At 40.7% G+C, this 14,901-nt stretch overlaps 1 protein-coding gene across 7 annotated transcripts in view; it reads right to left on the bottom strand.

Annotated features, from left to right (window-relative positions):
- The window catches only part of TJP1 (tight junction protein 1), a 148,995-nt gene that overhangs the window by 49,160 nt on the left and 84,934 nt on the right, over positions 1-14,901 (bottom strand). For all 7 annotated transcript variants that reach the window (XM_029237823.1, XM_029237826.1, XM_029237821.1 and 4 more), the window contains exons 5-6: positions 4,975-5,251; positions 563-666 (exon numbers count right to left, since the gene is read on the bottom strand). In XM_029237823.1, the coding sequence (XP_029093656.1) occupies positions 563-666; positions 4,975-5,251 (381 nt within the window). The remainder of the gene's footprint in view (positions 1-562; positions 667-4,974; positions 5,252-14,901) is intronic.

The following is a 14,901-nucleotide window of genomic DNA, read 5'->3' as shown; positions in this document are numbered from 1 at the left end:
TAGGTTGAAGGTAAATGACAAAAATACAAACGTTAACTTAGTCTGACATGAACAGGAATATCTAGGCTACTCCTGGGCTTGCTCTGAGAACCAAAATATTCCCTTTACACTTTTCCTAAACTATCAAAGTACTCCTCCTTACTGAAATAATAAAATCTGTACTACACTGATGCTCTGCCAGAAAAGCCCAAATTAGCATCTTCTACCTCCTCCCCATCACTTTCTATTACTCATGGGCAAACTAACAAAACACATCAATAATATCCGGAGGAGTTATCAAAACCACTTAATGTGGAACAACACACAAATCTATCTACAAAAGTAACTCCTATTAGTGAAAAATATACATTTGGCGCTGCTAATTCTCTAGGATGACTCTATGCCCAAAGAAAAGCGTCAGTGTTGACATGTAATAATAGCCAGTGGCAAACTATCTAGTCCCCCAAATACTGATTTTTAATTCTTTTTGGCAAAATCGCTTCAAGCATGAACAGGAGCTATGTGGTCGCACTAGAACTTGTTTTCTACTGCAGTTCATCAAAATGTAAGAATATGACTATACCTTCAATACAACATCGCCTTCTTGAATATTGCCATCTCTTGCTGCCAAACTATCTTGTGAAATTTCCTTTACAAATATATGGCTGGCCAATCGAAGACCATATTCTGAAATAATATATTTAAATGTCTTTAGTGTAAAATCCCAAGAGTAAAATCCCAAGACTCTTAAATAGAGTTTAAAAGTATGAAACTAATAATCACCGCATAGAGTTTTTAAGTACAATCAGCAATAAGAAATTATTCTTGGCCTCCCTGCAAAGAAGACATTTCCTCTAATCATCAGAAAGTTTTCACTGTCAGTGTGAAAGCAAAGGGAAAGTGCGTGGTTCAAACAAAAGATTGACACATCGTGCTCTCACTGTACTGAAAGAGAGAAAAATCCAAAGAGATTACCATTTCTCTCTGATGGTGTCATGCTGATGCACTAGCTTCTCAGAAGGTTTAAAGAATAAAATTCTGAAAAGGAAAACTCTGGAATCCTTTACGATTTTGTTGATGACTTGAACACCTCTCTGAGAGACAAACACAGAGCATCAGTGTGCACCACTCAAACAAGGGCTTAAAACGAGCCAAGCAGATGTGGGGAGGAGTTAAAGATGCCAGTCCTTCCAACAACCCACAAAGTGCCCAAAGTGCCCAGGAGCGTGGCAACATTAATTGCACCTGTGGGTGAGGGAGTGGTCAGAGTTAAAGAAGTTACCAGGAGAGTCCAGAAAACTGTCCAGGGGGCCTGCAAAGCTGTACAATGACTACAACTAACAGTATAATGTCAATAGGAACAGGACTGCCCCGGTTGTGTTAGGGAAAAGAGTAGGACTGAGTCTCGCTGGGAAAGAAAAACAAAACAAAAACCAGAAGGGAAACAAAACTGTTTTTAAGATGGGATAAGTTAGCAGACCTGCTACTCAAGCTTTTAAAAGTTACATCAGTTACAGTTCAACTTAAGGCAAATATACAAAGAGTGTTCACAAGCAGGAATAGAATCAGGGTTAAAAAAAAGAAAATGACCTTCTAGGGGATCTAGGCAGTCAATTATGTGTGCTTTAGAAATGGTGACTATATCTCACAGAAAGAAAGTATTGATTAAAAGACTGTCCTTATTTAAGACTTAAAAATTATAAATGACCAAAATACAGAGATGACTCTAAAATATTCCTTGTATATTAATGTATTCGTTTATTCTAAGTATTTCCTTAGTAAATATTAACTAGGTGGTAGGCACTAGAGATAAAAACCAGCAATTGAGACAGTCCCTACACTCTGGCAGCTTCCCTAGTCAGTAGGGAAAAAGACGTTACCACAATTACCTGTGTGATGAAGAGTTCGGATGGAGCAATACATGATTCTGTGCCTAGTGGGGGTCAGAGAAGGCCTCCCTGAGAAGCAAATGCTAAAGCTGAAACTCTACCTAAGAAATACTAACACTAAACCTGAGAAATGGACTTCCCTGGTGGCGCAGTGGTTGAGAATCCACCTGCCAATGCAGGGGACACGGGTTCGAGACCTGGTCTGGGAAGATCCCACATGCCGCGGAGCAACTAGGCACGTGAGCCACAACTACTGAGCCTGCGCGTCTGGAGCCTATGCTCCGCAACAAGAGAGGCTGTGATAGTGAGAGGCCCGCGCACCGCGATGAAGAGTGGCCCCTGCTTGCCACAACTAGAGAAAGCCCTCGCACAGAAACGAAGACCCAACACAGCAAAAATAAATAAATAAATGTGGGTTAAAAAAAAAAAAAAAAAAAAAAGAATATAAACCTGAGAAATGAGGTGTGGTGGTGGTGGTGGTGGTGGTGGTGGTGGTGGTGGTGTGTGTGTGTGTGTGCACGCGCGCGTGGGTGTGTGTGCATGCGTGTGCGCACTGGTAGAGACAGAATGGTTAAAAACAAGTGCACCAGAAGGTATGAAGGAAAGACAAGGCAGGTTTGATGAAGTCATAAGTGTAGGGCAAGAGTCAGACAGAGAAGCAGCCCAGAGGACCCTGTAACCATGTGGAGCAGTCCACAGAATGGACCAGGGAGATCCAGAGACTGGATCATGAGGCTGGGTGAGTCACTTAATTGACAGTGGTGTGGTGCTCCTCACCCGCCGTGCCCCACAACACAAAAAAGGAAAAAGTAACGATGTGTTGATTAACTTGATTGTGGTGATCGTTTCCTAGTGTATACATACCTCAAACCATCACACTGTACACCTTAAGTACATAACAACTTTACATATTAATATACAATGTCAATTACACCTCAATAAAGATGGAAGAAAAAAAAAAGATGCTGGTAGCTTGGATGAGGGTGGTGGTGGTGGAGAAAGGAGGAGTAGGACAGTAAAGTGTGGTGTTTAGGAAGTTAGAAGGTGTTAACCGGGCATAGGAAAGCAGGGGAAAAAAGATGTCATGGAAAACTATACCATGCTGCCCCCGGCTGGCTTGAAAGACCGGGTAGACAGGAATATATGCAATGGGATATTGCATAAGAAACATTCCACGAGGGAGATGTGCTGTATCTGAGGGATGCAGACGAACACCTAAGTGTACATGCCTATGAGTCAGCTGGGGCACCAGGGTGCACACACTGGACCTAGGGAAGGAGCTGTGCCATCATGAGCAGCCCACGACACTGAGAGACATGAGATTTCCTAAAGATGTTATATGAAGTAGAAAAGAGATTCTAGAACAGAAATCCACCGAACACTGAAAGGTAGGATGAGGACAAAGAGATTGCCAAGGATACAGAAAAGAAAGAGGGAGGAACCCTTGAAACCCACAGGAGCCAAGAGAAAACATTATTTCAAAAAACAGGGAGTGGTTAATTATTAGAGAAATGCAAATCAAAACTACAATGAGGTACCACCTCACACCAGTTAGAATGGGCATCATCAGAAAATCTGCAAACAACAAATGCTGGAGAGGGTGTGGAGAAAAGGGAACCCTCTTGAACTGTTGGTGGGAATGTAAATTGATACAGCCACTATGGAGAACAGTATGGACGTTCCTTAAAAAACGAAAATAGAATTACAGTATGGCCCAGCAATCCCACTACTGGGCATATACCCAGAGAAAACCATAATTCAAAAAGACACATGCACCCCAATGTTCACTGCAGCTCTATTTACAATAGCCAGGTCATGGAAGCAACCTAAATGCCCATCAACGGATGAATGGATAAAGATGTGGTACATATACACAATGGAATATTACTTAGCCATAAAAAGAAATGAAACTGAGTCATTTGTAGAGACGTGGATGGACCTAGAGACTGTCATACAGAGTGAAGTAAGTCAGAAAGAGAAAAACAAATATGGTATATTAACATATATATGTGAAACCTAGAAAAATAGTATAGATGAACCGGTTTGCAGGGCAGAACTGGAGACACAGATGTAGAGAACAAACATATGGACACGAAGGGGGGAAAGTGGGGGTGGTGGGGGTGGGGGTGGGATGGGATGAACGGGGAGACTGGGATTGACATATATACACTAATATGTATAAAATAGATAATAAGAACCTGATGTATAAAAAATAAATAAAATTCAAAAAAAATAGGGAGTGGTTAACTATGTGAAATCGTACTGAAAAGGCAAGTAGGATAAAGACTAGAAATTTCTACCGGATTTAGTATGACCAGTTCTAGGAGCAGATACCAGAGAGAGAGGGCTGAAGAGTGGGTGGTGAACAAGGAGAAACAGCTCTGAACACAGACAGTCTGACTGAGAAGTTGGTATGGATGAGGGCAGAGGGGAGCAATAACCAGGAGACATGTCAGGTTTCAGTAAAGCGGATCAGAGCCAGCCTTCAAATACTCTTACACCTTTTTATCAAAATGATCAGTCACCAACGCTTTCCTGCATGGGAGAGACACGCCCAAGGCAGCAAGAAGCCACAATCAGACTCATTTGTATCAAATGTGATTACCTGAGGGGAGGCAGCTAGGCTTCAGTTTCAAAATTTTTTGACAAACAAGTCCTTTGCTTTTAGAGCAATATCCTGTGGGGGGTCCTCTCCCTCCGACTCTCCATTTAGAAAAGGCAGCCTGCCCTCCCTCCAAATCCAATGATTTCTACCCAGATGTAGGTACTACTGATCCTGACAGCTAAGTAAAACACTGAATTGCAACTTGGTGATGGCGTGACATTTCTTGTATTAGCCTATTCTACTCACAAGAAGTAATCCAAAATCCAACTACTGGACAATTTATGTGAAGTGCTATCTGCTACAACAAAGTGATTCAAGGAGAGGAAACAGATGACCCCTGAAGCCTGACATCACAGGATTTGATTTAAAGCAACAGGACACAAAAACGAAGATAACAGAAGACAACAAAGCAAAGATATAAAGTGATGGCAAACTTACTTCTCATTAAAATTAGTCTTAAAATTTTCATGTGAAAATGATAAACGAGTTGGTAGAAAATACCTTCGTTTTTCCGAGATTTCACCAGTGTGACTTTGGTGGGTCTGGCAGGTTGACTGGAAGCCACAGATCGCCTATCAGATCGCGGAGACAGACTCCTCTCTCGACTTGCACTTCTATCCCTGGCCCAGCTCTTCTCACTCCTCCTGTTAACCATGCCCCCACGGCCACTTCTCGGGTCGTGTACTTCCTCATCATAACTATCTTCTTCATTCTCAGATACTGGTTCAGGATCAGGACGACTTACTGGTATCTGAACTTTCTTTTTCCTTCGAATGGTCTACAAATAAGAAGGATTACAATATGAGCTGATTTTCATATATGTACTTTCAGTTCTTAAGAGAGGAAGATCACGTTTTTCTGGTCTCATACTCATTATGAATAAGAGATATAATACACAAATATAACAAATTAATAAGGAATACTTTTCTATATTGGTTATCTTTTCTGCTCTCCTGGTAAACAGATCTGGTTAAGAAGCAAATTTGGAATAGAGGGCCTAATAAAGTTCTTAATTAATTCAGAAGATCTTCTATGTGTAATAATTACAAGCTTACAGGAAAACTAATAATTACTGGTGGTTTGAATAAAGGAGGGAGCACTGTACTCTAATACAATCAAATATACTGTAGTTGTTACCAAACCAGAGCAAACTTGCAGGCCCAACTTGATTCCTTAAAAATTTCAGAATCCATGAGTATCAAGGCCCACAACTATCCTACTGGAACTCTAAGAGAGAAATTTATTGTACTTCCACACTAACACTGAACTTAGTGTTGTGTTGGAGCTAATAACTCCATGATACTCCACCAATACAAACTTTGTTTCTCTCTCTCCAAAACTTGTAATTTATGGTCTATGCATAAATTCCTTCTTCTGGCTTTCTTTACTCAATTGACTCTGATACTGGTTCAATTTTCCCTGTCCACTTATTTCCTTTACTTTCTGTAAGATCAAGATCTATTTGCATTGCCTTCTGACTGAGTGGCCTCTTAATCCCTGGACTGCACTCTGTCTTCTCACACCAGTATACATTTGATCTCATCAGAGATCTGCAAGATCTTCTTGAGTAACACTCCTTGTCTTCTACTTCTGACACCCTGATCTACTGAAACCTCTCCATGTCCATCTTATGTCTGACTCCTCCATGCCCTCCTATTCTCCTAGTCCATCAATTCCCTCGTGGTTTCAACTGCCTTCCTCCCAAGTTTGATGAGTTGTCATGCTTCGATATTTAAATGATTTTCTCTAGCCCCGGGATACCACAGCCCTGTACCTGCTGAGTCAGGACCCAGCCCACCCCAGTAGGCTGGCACCAGCCCCTGGACCCCCAGGGCCCTGCAGCCAGAGACTCCATGACCAGCCTGCCTACGCTGGGCACTAGCCCTGGGACACATAGGACCCTGACCCTGTCCACCAGTAGGCCGATACTAGCTCTGAAACACCTTGGACCCATCAGCCAGCCACTCTGGGATCCAGTCCCACTCACCAGTAGGCTTACAAAGCTTTGGAACACCCCAAACCCTGCAGCCAGTGATGTCTGAAACCAGCCTGCTCACCAGCAAGCCTACACTAGGACCCCTGGCCGCACAGCCAGCCACCCAGTTCTACCCACCAGTGGGCCAGCACTAGAGAGAGAGGGCCCAAATCAATAATATCAGAAATGAAAAAGCAGAAGTTACAACTGACAGCACCGAAATACAAAAGATCACAAGAGATTACTGTGAACAATTATACGCAAATAAAATGGACAACCTATAAGAAATGGACAAATTCCTAGAAATGTACAACCTCCCAAGACTGAACCAGGAAGAAATAGAAAATATGAACAGACCAATTATCAGTAATGAAACTGAATCAATAATTTAAAAACTCCCAACAAACAGAAGTCCAAGACCATATGGCTTCACAAGTGAATTCTACCAAACATTTACAGAAGAGTTAACATGTATCCTTCTGAAACTCTTCCAAAACATTGCAGAGGAAGGAGTGCTTCTGAACTCATTCTATGAGGCCAGCATCACCCTGAGAGCAAAACCAGACAAAGATATCACACAGAAAAGAAAATTACAGGCCAATATCAATGATAAACATAGATGCAAAATTACTCAACAAAATATTAGCAAACTGAATTCAACAATACATTTAAAGGATCTGTACACCATGATCAAGTGGGATTTATCCCACGGATGTAAGGATGGTTCAATATCCACAAATCGATGTGATATATACCACATTAACAAACTGAGGAAGAAAAATTTTATGATCGTCTCAATAAATGTTGAAAAAGCTTTTAATAAAATTCAACATCTACATATGATTTAAAAAACTCAACAAAGTGCATATAGAGGGAACATACCTCAACATAAAAAAGGTCATATATAAGCCCACAGCTAACATGGTGGGCTCAATGGTATAAAGCTGAGAGCATTTTCTCTAAGATCAGGAACAAGACAAGGATGCCCACTGTCGCTCTTTTATTGAACTTAGTGTTGGAAGTCCTAGCCCCAGCAATCAGACAAGAAAAAGAAAAGGAATCCAAATTGGAAAGGAAGAAGTACAACTGTTACTGTTTGAGGATGACATGATACTCTATAGAAAATCCTAAAGGCATCATGAATAAACTGCTAAGAGCTCATCAATAAATTCGGCAAAGTTGCAGGATACAAAATTAATACAAAGAAATCTGTTGTATTTCTATACACTAACAACGAACTATCAGAAAGAGAAATTAAGAAAACAATCCCATTTACAAATCGCATCAAAAAATAAAATCCCCGGGGGCTTCCCTGGTGGTGCAGTGATTGAGAGCCCGCCTGCCGATGCAGGGCACACAGGTTCGCGCTCCGGTCTGGGAAGATCCCACATGCTGCGGAGCGGCTGGGCCCATGAGCCATGGCCGCTGAGCCCGCGCGTCCGGAGCCTGTGCTCCGCAACGGGAGAGGCCACAACAGTGAGAGGCCCACGTACCGCAAAAAATAAATTAATTAATTAATTAATTTAAATCCCTGGGAATAAATCTAACTAAGGAGGTAAAACACCTATACTCGGAAATATAACGACACCAATGCAAGAAACTGAAGACAACGGGAACAGATGTAAAGATATACCAAGTTCATGGACTGGAAAAATTAATATTGCTAAAATGACCATACTATCCAAAGCAGTCTAAATATCCAATGCAATCCCTATCAAAATGCCAATGGCATTTTTCACAGAACTAGAATAAGTAATTCTAAAATTTATATGGAAACACAAAAGACCCCAAATAGCAAAAAACAAACAAACAAAAACAATCTTGAGACTGAAGAACAAAGCTGGCGGCATCATGCACCCAGATTTCAAACTGTACTATATGGTTACAGTCATCAAAACAGCATGGTACTAGCACAAAACCAGACACATAAATCAATGGAATGGAACAGAAGGACCAGAAGATGAATCCACACTTACATGGGCAATTCATCTATGACAAAGGAGGCAAGAATGTACAATGGGGAAAAAACAGCCTCTTCAATAAATTGTGCTGGGAAAACAGGACAATTACATACAGAAGAATCATACTGGACTACTCTCTCATATCATGCACAAAAATAAATTCAAAATGGATACAAGATTTAAATATAAGCCCTGAAACCATAAAACTCCTAGAAGAAAACATAGGCAGTACACTATTTGACATCAGTCTTAAAAATATTTTTTCGATATGCCTCCTCAGGCAAGGGAAACAAAAGCACAAATAAACAGGACTACATTCAACTAAAAAAGCTTTTACACAGTGAAGTTAACTATCAACAAAACAAAAAGGCCGCAGACGCAATGGGAGAAGATATTTGCAAACAATATGACCCACAAGGGATTAATATCCAAAATATACAAAGAACTTACACAACTCAACGTCAAAAAATAAACAAACAACTCAATTAAAAACTGGGCAGAGGATGTGAATAGACGTTTTTCCAAAGAAGACATACAGATGGCCAATGGGCACATGACAAGATGCTCAATATCACTAATCATCAGTGAAATGCAAATCAAAACCACAAGGAGATATCACCTCCCACCTGTCAGAATGGCAATTATGAAAAAGAAAACAAATAACAAGCACTGACAAGGATGTGGAGAAAAGGGAACACTCATGCTCTGTTGGTGGGAATGTAAATTAGTCCAGCCACTACACAAAACAGTATGGAAACTCCTCAAAATATTAAAAATAGAACTACCATATGATCCAGCAAATTCCACTCCTATTCACCCAGAGAAAATAAAAACACTAATTAGAAAAGACATTTATGGGAATCCCCTGGTGGTCCAGTGGTTAGGACTCTGCACTTCCACTGCAGGGGGCATGGGTGCAATCCCTGGTCGGGGAACTAAGATCCTGCATGCCACGAGGCCAAAAAAAAAAAGGAGGGGAGGGGAGGGAAGAAAGGAAAAGACATTTGCATGTCTCTGTTCATTGCAGCATTATTTATGATATCCAAGATATGGAAGCAAAGCAAGTGCCCATCAACAGATGAACGGATAAAGAAGATTCGATACACACACACACACACATGAATACTACTCAGCCATGAAAAAGAGTAACATCTTGCCATCTGCAACAACACAGATGGACCTGGAGGGTATTACACTAAGTGAAATAAGTCAGACAGAGAAAGACAACTACTGTATGATTTCACTTATATGTGGGATCTAAACAACAAATGAACGAACATAACAAAACAGAAATGGAGTTACAGATACAGAGAACAGGCGGCTGCCAGAGGGAAAGGAACAGGTGAGACAGATCAAACAAACTTCCAGTTGCAAAATAAATGAGTCATGGGTATGAAACGTACGGTGTAGGAAACACAGTAACTACCTAGTATCTTTGTATGGTGACATATCGTAACTAGATTTATCCTGGTGACCATTTTGAAATGTAGAGAAATATAGAATCACCATGTTGTGTAACAGGAACTAACAGTGTTGTAGGTCAATTATACTTCAAAAACAAACAAATTTATAGAAAAAGAGGTCAGATTTGTAGCTACAGAGGTGACGGGGGCTGGGGGGATTGGATGAGGGCAATCAAAAAGTGCAAATTGGGGCTTCCCTGGTGGCACAGTGGTTGAGAATCCGCCTGCCAAGGCAGGGGACACAGGTTCGATCCCTAGTCCGGGAAGATCCCACATGATGCAGAGCAACTAAGCCCGTGTGCCACAACTACTGAGCCTGCGCTCTAGAGCCCACGAGCCAAAACTAATGAAGCCGGCGTGCCTAGAGCCTGTGCTCCGCAACAAGTGATGCCACCGCAATGAGAAGCCCACGCACCACAATGAAGAGTAGCCCCCGCAACCAGAGAAAGACCACGCACAGCAACAAAGACCCAATGCAGTCAAAAATAAAATAATTTTTTTTTTTTGAAGTGCAGACTTCCCTTCATAAGATAAATAAGTACTAAGGACATAATGTACAACATGGTAAATATAATTAAAGTTGCTAAGAGAGTAAATCCTAAGAGTTCTCATCACAAGGAAAAAATGTTTTTTTCTATTTCTTTAACTTTGTATCTATATGAGATGATGGATGTCATAATTTCATGAAGTCAAATCATCATGCTGCACGCCTTAAACTTACACAGTGCCGTATGTCAACTGTATCTCAGTAAAGCTGGGGGGAAGTTACTTTCTCTTGACCCGTCGGTCCTGTGCCAGGTCAAACCCTGTCCTGTATTATCTTCCCCTTCAGATGGCTGCATCCCCACACCGGCTGGTTAGGTTCTCCTCCATAAATTCATTTTACTTGAAAGAATTCTTTCATTTATTCAGCAATCCTTTCATCTACCTCTTGTTGCCTCAAATTCCATGGAATGTGCTAACACAGGTATCCCGAAACCATTCTCCGAGATGCCAGTCACTAGGCCTGATTTATAGAGATCAGTGCCACTTCACATCCCCACTCCCACATGCTTTCAGTGTCTCATTTATTTGGTCTTCCTTCCTGGTCTCAGACAATTCGATCCTCTTCCTGCATGAACAACACCCTTTCAGAGGGGCTTATTCTCATCCCTCCCCACCTCCAAGACCTTTCCTCATCAATTACCACCCCCCCCAGCCAGGTACCAACAATTATAATCTCTTCCTATTTACCTCCAGTCCGTCCTCTGCCTACTAATCTGCAAACTCATCTTCGATTCCCATCTCGCTACTCATTCCAAGCTATCATCTTTTCTCTTCCTTTTGTGACTCACTTTCTTCAAAGGGTTGCTCCACACTTAATACCGCAGCTTCTTACCACCAAGAGTGATCAGAGAAGGCCTCTCTGAGGACACATCGAAGCTAAAGGTCAACAAGCACCAAGAGGCCAGCATGTGGAAAGGACAGGCAGCCAAGGCCCTGTTATGAATGAAGAAAAGGCTGCCTGCCTTGCTACTCTTGGTGCCTCATGGCTGAGGCCCTTCTCGGGCAACATTTACTGTAAAGCACCCCTCACTGCCTCCCTGAGTCTTACTCTCACCTCTATGTCCATCTCCAACATGTTGTATTAGAAGCAATTCTTTGTGTTAGCACTTCGATCTTCAATCGCTCCCTAGTAAGGTATAAACAAAATAACCAGTTGAGTCCTCAAAGCTTTCCCCGTCACTCCCTTAAGAGAGTGAGCACCACCTGTCTGAAATCTGCACCTGAAGCACCCTCCATCTCAGATGATGTGCATGATGGCTGTGACTGTGTGTACCCATCGAGCCTACTGAAATTCAAGTTCCCTGAGGAGAAGGTCCTGGCCAGGTCATTTTAACGGTACCTGTAATGAAGTATTTGCACGTTGTAAGTGTTTAACTCATTGAAAAATATCCAATCCTGCTATGATTCCCCATTTATATTATGAGTTAAGTACTATAAACCCACTCAGGCTTAGTAATCATGCTTGATTTTAACACTGAAAATTGTGAAACAAAAATTTTGGGAAAAAAATGCCTACTTCAAAACAGATCAGCTGAATTAAACATTCAAATATAAAACAAAACAATGAAATTATGTAAGTACTAGAATAAAATATAAGATATATGTTTTTATAACTCTGGTAAGGTAAAGACTTTTGTAAGCATGACACCAAAGGCAGAGCCAATCAAGTGAAAGTCTGACAGATATGACAGGATAAAAATGAAAACATTCCCATGATGATGAAATAAAATGATATAAAAGCAAACCAAAAAAACACTGTAAACAACTTACACACACTCACAAAGAAAATGGAAAAACAATATATGCAGTGCATACCACAAAAGGCTAATCATCTTAATACACACAACACTAGTCTGACAGTCATCCACACAAGGACAGGAACAGGCAAAGAAACATAACGGGAAGTATACATACCAGGTGAAGATCAAACCCACTTGTAATTTGAAATACTATGTTTAGTCCATCAGTTTGGCAGAGATGTAAGTGTTGATGAAATTGTACTCTCTCAGTAGCTTATTGGTTTTCTAATGGGCAAATTGGCAATCCATGTATCAAAAGTCATTCATGCCATCTGACTCTAAAAAGCTACTCCTAAGAAGTTATTCTTAAAAAGTAACTGAACAAGTAGATAGAAATACGATGATCTTTATTATTTTTAAAATAATAAAGATTATTTTTAAAATAATCTTATTAAAAATAATTTTAATAAGATTATTTTTAAAATAATCTTAATCTTTAAAAAAATACTTGTGGAAACTGGACATTGAAATGCCCATCAGTGAATGCGTTGAGGAAGTGTGCACACACACTGAAATGCTATGCAGCCATGTGGGTAAATACTAAAGTGTTCAGAGTTTATCTCTAGGAAGGTGTTTTCGCCCATTCGCTTCATAATGCTTTTTTAGTATGTTCAGAATTTTAGTAAAAACTACACATGTTCACTATGTTATAAACAATCTTTTACTATCTTCTCTTCACCTACTGTTAAACAAAATTAAGCATATTTATGGTAGTTATATTATCAAAGGAGTTCTAACATTTTAATTCAACGGAAAAGAAATTTATTGAGCCTAATGCCCAAGGGGTCTTAGTTTATGCAAAGATATAAACTAAGAACCATCAAAATATAAGAGCCCAGGGCCGGGGAGGGAAGGAGCTAGCTACTCAGAACTGGGGGGAAAAAAACATATATAGTGACCTGAGGTTCTGGTTATGGCAGGAGATGAGTTAAGGAAGACATCCTACAATGACACTATGGTTTTATTCTCAATGATAAAAACTTAGCGTGTGTTGATGACGTAACCCACTCTCTTCAGACGCAGGAATGAACAGCTACCCTCTGCTGACTGAACATGCTTCCACCCAACCCTCCTACAGCTTCTCCCTGAAGAGCAAACTACTTGCCCAACCTTCCTGAGTTCCACCTTTCCAAATGATGTAGCGAAGCACAGTGAGAGGAAAACTCATCCTTCTTACATGTGCTATTTCAAATACATAACAGGTTTTGGACTGTTTCTTACAAAATCATTTCTCTGGTTAGAAAAGTCTGAAGTGTAGGAGTACAACTTTCTTGGTTGTATTATTGATGTGGGGCATGTGTACTAAACATTTTGCATGGAAAAACACAACAGTTCAATATTCCAAAGAATGAAGCTGGAGCTATGGGTAAAGCTCACAACCTCAGACACAGGGAGAAAAATCCAATTTACCTAAGGTGCTCATCTTGGAAAATGCAGCGACTCATCTGAAGAACACTTATTCAATTTATAAAAACCAACAAATATAAAAATTAGCAATTTGCTTCTGTAAATGCTACAATCTCATGTTATAAAAACTGTTTAAAAAGTGTACCATCAACTAGCCAGTCTGTACATGAACTGCAATTTAAAACAACAGTAGAGTTCCAAATGTAAAAATACAGTTACAACAAAAAGCTGTGAAAACACATGCACAGTAGAAGATGCCTGTCATCTGGAATGAAGTAACTAAACTCTGGGTCTACTGCCACATGAGAAAACTCACTTAACCAGGAAGGACACTGGTGCGGAGATGAGCCATACGGCACAGCAGCCTACACAAGGTGAGAGGGCCTCCAGCTGTGGGTATACAGTCTCAGGAAATACCCCTTCTGGCTCTCACCATAGCTCCCAGAGGTCAAAACACCATGCAGGCCTCCTCACTCCACCCCTCTCCTTTCTGTTGGGTCCACTGTGGCTCTGACTGTCTGCTGCAAAGTAGAAAGGTTCTCAGTGGACAAGGCAGGACAAACCATGTAGCCGCCAGCCTCTTCCTCCTACTCTACACACCTGAGCTAACGCTTCAAGCAGTACCTTAATTAGGCCTTTCAGAGTCTAGATAAGGCAGAAACAGGGGCAGCAAAGTGGTTAACGTGCTCCTCTATGCATTGATAGATATACATATATATATTTTGGCCTCATGGCATGTGGGATCCTAGTTCCCCGACCAGGGATCGAACCTGTGATCCCTGCAGTGGAAGCACAGAGTACTAATCGCTGGACCGCCAGGGAAGTCCCTATGTAGATATAATTTTACGTAGGACTTTTAACGTTAAATCCATTCTCTGCTACATGTGCCTAGTTTTAAATGAAACAGAAGAGTCTAGCAATACACTAAAAAACATATGAACCCTGAACAACTCTATAAAACAAAAAACCGAAAAAAAACAAAACACACAGAACAACCAAAAAAATAAACCCTTACCACTCTCTCTTTCCTCAAACTATATCACAGTAACAAAGTAGCAACAATATATGTGTTCAAGGGACAACATAAAATTTGTCCACTGAACAAAACCTATAACAGAAAATACTTTAAACTGACTATACGCCAAGATTCAGTCTAATTTAAGTATTTTTTTAAAGAGGAAGCATTAAGCCATAAAGAGGTAACCATTCAACCAGGAGCTCCTTCCTTTCTTTTTCAATCAAAAAAAAAATCCTGGTATCTGAGCTTTGAGAAAATA

The sequence above is a fragment of the Monodon monoceros genome, unplaced genomic scaffold (assembly GCF_005190385.1).
Source record: "Monodon monoceros isolate NGI ecotype Baffin Bay Population unplaced genomic scaffold, NGI_Narwhal_1 Super_Scaffold_21, whole genome shotgun sequence".
NCBI lineage: Eukaryota > Metazoa > Chordata > Mammalia > Artiodactyla > Monodontidae > Monodon > Monodon monoceros.
Note: the sequence above shows the minus strand (reverse complement) of the source record. Positions and strands in the feature narration are given on the sequence as shown.